Source organism: Amblyomma mixtum, chromosome 5 (genome assembly GCF_055824585.1).
Source record: "Amblyomma mixtum isolate Tamu chromosome 5, ASM5582458v1, whole genome shotgun sequence".
Lineage (NCBI taxonomy): Eukaryota > Metazoa > Arthropoda > Arachnida > Ixodida > Ixodidae > Amblyomma > Amblyomma mixtum.
Window position 1 is genome coordinate 120,252,600 of NC_143016.1, and position 10,363 is coordinate 120,262,962.

At 42.2% G+C, this 10,363-nt stretch overlaps 1 protein-coding gene across 1 annotated transcript; it reads left to right on the top strand.

Moving 5' to 3' along the window:
• The first annotated feature begins 2,829 nt into the window (after positions 1-2,829).
• On the top strand, positions 2,830-10,363 carry LOC149343516 (male-specific histamine-binding salivary protein-like). The gene is made up of 5 exons (XM_089542415.1): positions 2,830-2,907; positions 6,016-6,182; positions 8,639-8,721; positions 10,058-10,141; positions 10,236-10,363. The coding sequence occupies exons 1-5, from the start codon at positions 2,833-2,835 to the stop codon at positions 10,361-10,363; spliced, it is 537 nt and encodes a 178-aa protein (XP_089398541.1). The 5' UTR covers positions 2,830-2,832.

A 10,363-nucleotide genomic window follows, 5' to 3' on the forward strand; every position in this document is an offset into this window, starting at 1 on the left:
TACTGGAGCGTTTTCATTTTGACATCTTTAAAAGCCCCACTTTTTCGAGCGCGAATAAATAAATTCAATGCGCGAAACGATGACAAAGGCCAATATTGCTTAATGAAGACGCTTTTTAAACAGTTGTGCGGTATGAGATCAGAAGAATGGGGCACGATTTTTGTATGCTGGGAAATAAACGCCTGTTCGTCTACTCGGACGGAGAAGGCACGCCTCTGATCGTGATCAGCCCACCACCGATTTGTACTACCTTTTGCCTTCGCAAATCATCTACCCTCGTCGCGCTTCGCCATGCTGTCACGAAATATAGCGGAAATTTGGGCGAGAAGCAGGCGCAGTTAAATCGTGCGCAGTTTATATACTCAGAGTTCATTTATAAAAGAATTCCATAAAAGAAAAAAAAGAAAGGAAGAAGAAGACAGTGAAAGAAATAGAAACGGTGCAAGAATGAATGAAATGAAGGGAAACAGAAAAAAGAAAGGAAGTAGGTAATATACAGAAGTATCTGCAACAATGTAGGCCGAAGGCTTGAAAATTCACAAGCACGAGGTTGAACACAAAAATAAAATTTTGTCCGATGAATAATGTCTATAAAAACTCGAATATAGCTGCTTTATTAAAGCAGTCAGTTCAATAATTAGCCTTTTGTTCTTAAATGCGTATGCCTTACGTCAAAATTTAACTTATCTCAGCTTGGTGCCCTGCGTATTCCTTCAGACTGGTCGTTCCGTTTCGGCTGCTACGAAAACTACCATTTAGAGCCAATAAGCTCCCTTCTAGGTCCTTACGTCTTTTTAGACTTCAAGAGTATTTTCTGGTAGCGTATGCGTTTATGAATACGGCGGCTTGTGTGCTATTCGTAGACGCAGGGCGTTTGGAGATTCTCACAAACCTCTCCTATTTCGTAATCCGCACATTGTCTTCTGATCCCTTCTTTAACGAGTAGCTGAATAATGTTTCGTTATCTGGCTTTCCTTTCATGGCAACACACAGTGCAAGTCGGACACTTTTGCAGTTTTTAATGCAACAAGCCTGTTTTTGCATTTGCGATTCCTTGCCCAGCAACACTGTGGTCTTTTTCGGGTACACTGATTTATGGTACGTCGACTTAACGGGTGCACTTAAAGCGCTTATAATTCTGCTCATATCTTGTCAAACATGAAGATGTCAAACATCTGGTTGGGACGGGGATACGCAAACGAACACCAGGGAGTCTACGTGGGCCGTAAAACAGGAGCGATATAAGAAAAGTTCTGGTCACGTTTCACGAAGTATATGTAATACAGCAAGGCATATTTATTCATGAACGCATGCATTATCACAAGCAGTCGGAAGTAAACAAAGTAGGCACGCGTTTTCCAGCTGTATACGCAGGGCTCGCGTTTTTGAGATGTGTAGTTCTGCTTAATCTCCAAAACCGACAGCTCCCTTACCTTCTACATATTATTCAAACCAATTATAAGGAAAATAAACTATAATTCGAGTAACGTCGATGACTCCGCGTGATCACTACTCTTATTTTTTTTTTAGTTTCTTAGTGGTAGCACTCTTCCGGTCTCATTGCATGCTTCCTTTTTTCAAGCTTCCCCTGCAACTCTTTTAAGGCGAAAGCCTTCAATGCCTCATCGCTGTCGACAGAAGGTTGTCAGCAGAGGTGTCACGCTTTTCTAGTCAGACCAGAAAAAAAGCCTTCGTGCACGATGGCATTTGAACCACCATCCTTCCGTTCTGTAGCCGAGCGTGCTAATGGCTACGCTACTTCCTGCCAACGCATATGTAGTTCTCCTTGTCTAGGACGCTGGAGAATGTTTGTAGAAAGGTGTAGAATCAGACGAATGCTTCCCAAATGCCATCCAGTGTCTCCAGCATTTAAGATTCACAAATAATTGGGTACTTAATTAACATCTAACCACACATCAGTGACACAAGCGGCAACAACGCGCTTAAGGCTTCTGCCTCACCGCACTTTAGGTCAACAAAGTGCCCCTCCTGAATTTTTTTTTTCTAGAATAGCTGTGTGACAAGCGCATACAAGGGAATAATTCATTACACGATCCTGAAGGGCCTATAGAATTCGACGCCAAAGGCGGAAACTCCCATGGATTTTTTCTTTATTTTTTTTTACGTTGAATACCTTGCCATTATTCTCTGAAATGTAAGGGGACACATGTAGACGGAACCGCCAGCGAGAGGGGGGTCATTTTTGAGAATTCTTGCTCGTGTGAACCATTATACTCATCAACGTTTTTTAAAAGTTATTCTTTCAGTGCCATGGGTTCGTTGGAGTGTTGATCCCGCTTAATGTGTTTAATGATACAAGCCATAATCTCATGGTGAATGCTCAGTGCAAACACAAGGCATTTAGGCCCGGAGAACGAGGAAAACCACGCTCTCAATAAAAAGGTCGCCACTTGAGTAATAGAAAACATACGTCGCCGGCAAGATTTTGGAGGCTCCACGCTCGGGAGGTGTACCACTTTACCCTGCGGGAGCCTTTTTGAAACCCTTAGCTTGATTTTGGATGCCTATATTGCCTTCGCCTCTAGAACGCCCATACCAGCTACGTGAGATTCTCCACACGTCCATCCTAAAAGCCCCGCAAGTGGCAACAAGGAGCCGAAAGTTTGAACACGATTGGCAGAATCTACTTCTTGTGTCGTAGCTGCGTAAAAAACATGCCACATATAAAACTCGATTATGTAAAAATAGTTTGCTTTTTTTCCCTTCGTGCTAAACACAGGTGACATCGTATTCAGGAATTCAAGGCATCGGATCAGCATGCAACTACAATTCGAAGTCATGACCGGAAGTACACGTGTTACTCTTCTCGCGATGACTCTTGTGGTCGTCCGAAGTGATCTGTTCGAGCGGAAGGCTTATTTATCAAAATATCAAGACGCCTGGAAGGTAAGCCGTGATGACATCCTCTTTTTTAAATCAAGCAACGAGGACTTATGATCGCTTGTCCTCTGCACCAAAAGGTCACACGCACTTAAATATCGCACAGGATTTGAACGTGCTGAATCTTTTTATATTGGTACGTGGTGGCAAGCCAAGGAACAGAGCGACATGATGACCGCTGAAATATGATTTTAATGACTGTGGGCCTAGCGCGAGCGCTCCGTCCCGCGCCACAGCCCACTTCTTCGTCATCTGCTTCGTAACGATATTTTTAATAATGACTTTTTAACAATAGCGGCAATCTCGGCTGGTATCTGGCAATTCCTTCTGGCGGATGAACAACGCATGAAAGGCAAAGACAAAAAAAAAAACAACAAAGTAAACGGCACCGCAGCGCTGTTCACTATTGGAATGCAAATTGAGCCAAAGGCGGCGTTTGTTTTCGTGTGCAAAAGTGAGAAAAAATATTCCTTCCTTTAACCAGTGGAGACAGATTAATCCTATTAATCAATAAATGTTATCTTCACACTGTATTAATTATTAGCCATGGCACAGCTGTAGCAGTCAATGCGGCAGTTAAAAAAAGAGCTTTTTTCAAGCCCTTCCTAAACCAGGCAAGAATAACTGAGTATTTTGAAATAGCTGCGACCAAACTCGGAAAATGAGTGCCATTAAACGAAAGCATAAGGTCTTACATGTCATTGAGAGTAGATTAAATTGTCATAGATGCCTTAACCCGCCCTGTCTTAATGAGCCTCGGCCAAGTGATATACGCGTTAGAATGACTTTTTCCGCTGTTCTCGCTTACACGTCATATCATAAACCATGCTAACTTTTTTTCTCAAATAGGCAAATTTTCTTGTATATTGATTGCCGCTATTGCAGAAAAATTTTCTTGACGTTACGCTAGATATTAGGCTAACTACAGAGGCCCACTGCGCTCACAAAAGATAATCCTACAAACCTCTTGACAGTCCTTTGATATTCATGTGGTGTATAAGCCGTAGAGTTTGTTTTGATACTCCTTTTATTAAACTTTGGCGGTGCCTTCTGCATGCTTGTTTGCTTCACGTGTTCAGCAGAAACATCAGTCACGAACCGCTACAGCGAAACAGTAAAAAAAAACCCTTTAAGTGAAATGCGAACAGTGCGCCGTATACTTTGCACAGTTAGCGGACGTGCACAATTACGGTGGGCTTTTTACATAGGCATAGTGATAGGATGTGTGGATTTTTTTGCACTAGAGGTTGCTTATCGGCTCAGATAGTCACAACTCTCGAGGATTCGCGAGATTTCACGAAGCAAAATGCTTGCGGAAAGTAAACATCTTTGATATCTCACATCAGTTAGATTTTGGACATTTGCTCCTACAGTGTTTGTAGTGCTATGGCTTCTCTTGAAATTCCCGACACGTTAATGGAAGCTGCTGTTGACGGTAAATATCAATGGACTGGTTCACTGGAGTTACGTGAATTAAGATTCATGCTTCTGGTGACGTATACTAGCCGCTTAGCAGTTTTCTGCAAGTTTTGTCGTAGATTTTTACCTCTCCATCGCTACACGAGACTTACACTTATAATTTAGTGAAATCTGCAAATGGAGCTGCTTGCGTTCAAGGAAATATCATGGAGACCTTAGAGTTACTCAACGGTCAAATTTGAAAACCGATGGCGTGGTATGTATATATAGAACAAACTTTTATATTTCAGTTACGGCAAGAGCAGTAATAAAATTTTACATCGGCGTAATCCAGCAGATGCTTGAGAATGCATGCATTGCTTTCGAAAACGGCGGCATGTTTGTTCAAAAGGCTCTCTTTGACCACTGACGAATTCCAGCACCCTGCATTTTTATAGCGCTTAAAACTGTCAAGTTCAGTGCCCACAAGAATCGTCCGGAATGAATGTTGGGGCAACATTCATGCATTCAACTAAAGGAATTGAACTAGAATGTCTTCAGCTGGCATATCCTCAAGTAACTTGTTGGAGCTTTATTGGGGTCTTAATACACTTTTCACTTCTTCATTTGACTTTAAGGTCCCGTATGCGAGAAGACGAACATTTAGGTTGATTAAGCGCCGATTTGGTCAGCCGAACACAGTAAGCATAATATTGGCAGAAGGACAAATTTGAAAACCGGTGGCGTGGTATGTTTATTTAGAACAAACTTTTATATTTGTTCTAAATAAACATACCACGCCACCGGTTTTCAAATTTGTCCTTCTGCCAATATTATGCTTACTGTGTTCGGCTGACCAAATCGGCGCTTAATCAACCTAAATGTTCGTCTTCTCGCATACGGGACCTTAAAGTCAAATGAAGAAGTGAAAAGTGTATTAAGACCACAATAAAGCTCCAGCTTTATTGTGAAGGATATGCCAGCTGAAGACATTCTAGTTCAATTCCTTTAGTTGAATGCATGAATGTTGCCCCAACATTCATTCCGGACGATTCTTGTGGGCACTGAACTTGGCAGTTTTAAGCGCTATAAAAATGGTACGGCAAGAGCAGTAATAAAATCGTACTGATTTTATTACTGATTGTGGCTTATTGTGGCTAAACGCCTCTACATGACGATTAAAAACAGATCTGAAACTCTGCCTACCTCAGCTGAGCCACGGTCTTGTTAATGCACAAAAAGTACTTGAGAAGCTTTGGGTTAAGTGTGTATGCTACCAGAAACTTGCACACGGCTTCCTGGTTGGGTGGCTGCAGAATCTGCAGCGCAATAGGTTACTGCTACTGAACTTTCCTCAGGAATAGCAGCTCTTCGCAAGCCAAGCGACACTTTTATAGCTTCAAAGGGAATCCAGAGGCTCGACTGCGTCAAGCAGTGTCATAATTTTTGTTAGGGAGTGCTAAAACAATGCCAATATCTAGGACAAATGTTTGCCACTTCAAGTTTGTCCGCACTGTTTCCTTGAGCCGCTGAGACATTGACGGTTTGTAGTACTGCCTGCTTGACACTGGAAGGATTTGGCCTTATGCAAGAAATTTCAAAAATCAGTGCGCGGCCTTTCAACTGGCGGCCATATGTACATGTGTTTGACAGTGTGAACAGCTTTCTCTACGGCCCAGAGAAGATTGTGCTTCTAACCTTACATTCTTGTTGCAGGCACTAACAGTTCCCGGAAGATATTATCTCTACATGAGATCTTATGAGCATGAGCCATTCTATGGAATAAACAAGAAGTGTGTGTCGTCAGAACTGCTATCAGTGAACGAAAAAGAAAAATATACCAAAAATACATTTCGTGTTGTTGACCCGAAGGATGGGACGACGTGAGTAGCATTCCGATACTCCTCATACTCGCACCTTTCTCTTTGCCCAATACAAGGGAATTGCCTCAGCGCTAGCAAAGTCACGAAAAGGATTGGAATCGGGCAGCGCTTTTATATCAGCAAAAAATGAAACATATTTTCAGCACTACCCCCCACTGAAGGAATTCTTTAATCTAATCGTTCGCAACCCCCCCCCCCCCCCCCTGCCCCCCTCCAGGGTTGGGCGTAAAAATATCATTAGTCAGCTGTGACTTGCATTCCTACTCATAGTTCACATCCTTCTCGGAGAACCGCCAATTGAGGCAGGAGGGATCAGACTAAAGCCGATATAAAATATAAAATCAGGCATTCGTGCTCGAAATTAGAATATGCGCAGCCCATAACCTACTAACAACCAATGTCTTCAGCGAGAATAAGCCGCCGAATAAAAAGCTCCAGTCGTTAGCATAGTTTATGCAGAGGAAATGCATTAATAGGGCTTCCTATATGCCCTGGACAGCATCGCGCTAGTAGTAGTTCTAATGAGTACGACAAGATTTCCAACCTGGCCAGCAAGCAGTCAGTCAGGGTGAAAACGCTTGTACCCTGCTCTTGCAGTACACGCCTCACTAGCTATAATTTTGTGCGACATGCATCTAACGCATAAGAACGCTGTCTTCGATTTGTGTTCTCATTTCATTTGGTTTTTTATGGAAGCTTTCCTATCTCTGTGGTTCACGCTCACATTTCGCCCGCAATAACGCGTTACCTTAACGCAGAATATTGTGTATCATAAAATGGCCTGAATAAGTTCTATGATGTGATATTTCCTAAGACTTTCTTTACGTAAAAGTAATAATAACGATATAATCAAGGTGTCTAGCCAATCATTACGCATAATCTTCTAACTACCGCATTAGCGGAATGATTGTAAATCATCATCCAAATCAAGCTAAGAAAGATGGGAAAAAAAGCTATTTGTTCCGGAACAACATACGTCGTGAACTAACATGAAGGGTTTATTATAGTATTTCTAATTTAAAAAATAAACAATATATTTCAAGACAAGATTCATCGCCTTGAGCGTAAAATAGGATGTTCAGCGCAGCAACCTTATTTCTAGAATTAGCAATAAACATGGAAACATATATAACCTTTTAACTTTCCCTCGCCACAAATATTTCGTGCTATCAGCAAAATAGGGAGTCCCATTTAAGTCTTTTTATAACAGTCTAATCTCGCATATGAAATGGAGAGAGGCAGCAAGAGGGTGTTTAAAGCATGAAGCCATGCTTAAAACTTCCTTGAGTCCTTCATTTTGTGCAAGCAAATTATTGAAGCAGAGACAGTATTTTCAATCGCCGCTGCCCCATTTAAAAACCTGCTCAATTCCGTCCTGTGTCCATCTCTACTTTGCGCATAGGTTCGTCTGTAGCTTCCAAAACCTAAACTCAACTTTATTTGTGCGTACAGGATGCAACATGCAGAGAATTATTAAAAGGGCAAGTTATCGACAGTAATACGGATACCTCTGCATTCACCAAATTTCTGTACAGATCACTTACACAGTGTCATTGTTCCTTTTCAGAAGTGTTACCTAGCGGAATAAAGAGACTAACAAAAGAATAGAGTGCGTATACACGCTAGCGTGTGTCTTGTTTTCACTGAATTGCCCATGTAGTTTTGCACTAGTTGAGATGTGTGGAATCAGTAAGCAACTAGCTCAGTAAAGAGACTTCGCTTATTTCTTTACTGCAAAACGTTCAGGTTCATGTTGTTTTTTTGCTTCCGTTAGAAGGAAAACGCTACTTTGGGCGGGCTCAGCGCGGCTAGTTTGTCAAAAACGAGGACAGATCATTCATGTGTTGACGGTAAACCGCACTCACAAGAACGCACGCACTTTACCTGAATACCTGTTTTCTTTGTTTAATAACGAATGAGAGCCACTAGGAGGAGCAGAAGGGGAGAAGGAAAAGCAGGGAGGTTAACCGCGCCTCAAGCGCATTGTAATAACGTCGGGATGAATTGGTGATAATTGTTCGCCGAAATAGGGGTCGAAGGCTCGTTCTTTAGCAGTTCATCGTACAAGATGCCATAGAAAGCTCGCTATAGCACGCTCTACATATAGCAGTGGTTACCTTCCAAATATGCCCTGCTTCCTTCGACACCGTGACTACCGTCATATCACAAAAACAAATCCTCAGTGGGATCCGTATAATTGCTACTTGTTCCTAAATAACCGGTACCAGATAGTGAGAGGTGCCACTAATAAAATGCTGGCGGAATAAACGAAAAATCCGTTTCAAGCGGCACTATTGGCCCGTTTTTGATGTTTTGAGGAACTACTGAAAGACAGTACTGAACATTTGTTTTCACTCTTCTGTACAGCCGAGGTCATTTGACAAAACATAATGTGTGCTTCTCAGCACCTGAGGTTTGTGCGTCAATCTTAAACTTTCATTTTTTTAATACGGCAGGAGCAACAAAACGGTTTATGCTTGGGCTTATGCAACGGAAGGTTATCCCACTCCAAACGTGATTGAATCATCATCATCTTTTGGTAAGTTGTACACTGTGTGCACTTCTTCGTTGGGCTTCCGAATGTAAGACTCTGAACACTCGAATATAAGACAGAACTTGAGTGGCAATTTTTTTTTAAATATTCTTAATTGAACGGTAACCGGCTTAGAGCGCCGAACACTTCGGTACTTACTTTGCTCTGTTGCAAATTCGTGACATCGACAGCAATGTACACGGCGTGTAATAGTGTGGCCAAAATAATATGAACGATTATTTGACGTTACAGCGTATCTTACGCATTCCGTAGCTGCAATACGAAAGCTTTCTCGAGTTGCGTACAAGGGAAGCAGCGTGAACTTATAGCGTAAGCATTACGTACCGCCTAATTTTCGCAAGGTAGAAATTAGAGGACCTTGATCGCCTCCCAATTTTCCTACGATTATGAACGTGAATGTGCGTCGCCCTAGTGTGCAGGTCATCATCGCTGGAGTAAGCAAACTCCGGGAAAAAACAGCACCATCTGACTTGACAATGTTTAACAACAACATCTCGCTCGTATTCGTTTTGAGACCAGCCTGAATAAAAACCGAACTTCAGAACCAGTGAACGCCGGGCTACCCAATTCCAGTAGAGGTCGGTGCATACTATTAAATCACTCTAACCGCATTCGAATATACTGGTGCCAATAGAAATGTGGAATGTATTTTCTGGCATAAATATAAACGGTCTCGGAATGAGGGGGAGAATACTTCCTTTTACGGCGGCAGTTAGTGTGTCTTGCCAAGAACATAGCAGACAATGTCCTTATTAGATGCTTATGCCAATACATAGCTTACTCGCCGCTTCGTCCTATGGCGTAATGGTTCGCCCCGTTTATTTGCCAAAACACCGACCGAACAAAAAAGGCACATAACCTCGTTCACACCAGCAGAGGCGTGTGCATATGCAGTCAACCGAGGGAAGGACATGGTACTATCGAAAATTACCGGTCAATGGACAGGAAAGCTCCGTTTCATCCTGAGAATTGCTTATTAAATATTCGTATCCACATGCAACGTTTAGGCGCTGTTCACGTCTGAGTACGTAAAGAGTGGCACTGTCACATGAAAAAAAAAAGATATGAACCATGGCCTTAATCTCCAAATTTTGACATCAATATATCAATTTCGGGTCAGTGCCTTGCCCTTTAAACCTCAAAATGATGCCGGAGGCAAAGCGCTAATGTCGCTGCCTCGTATTAAGTATTGCCATAATTCTTTTTTTTTCGTTCCATTACGTTAGTGTGTAGTAGCAAGCCAGGGTATGTTGCTCAGGTCAATATTCTACTCTTTCACACATTAAATATTTGTTTATGTCTCCATTTTTCCTTCTTTCAGAAAAAGACCTTGTCCTAGAATATGGGGTTGCCTTCTCGGAGTACGATAACTGCGACATTTTGAGGATTCCACACAGGAGAAATGGTAAGAATTCGTAAAACGGACAGAAACGACAAATATTGGGACGTGAGTTTCCCGAACTCCGATGTTACAATTTTTCTCTGTACTTTTCTTCCAGGCTGTGAGCTCTGGTTGAAGGCGGGGGAAATCCACAAAGTGAAAAGCCTCTGCCTCTTCTTGTTCGACTTGCTCTGCGGACCGGAAAAGCACATCGTGTACGACAAAGACTTATGCGAAGGAAAGTAA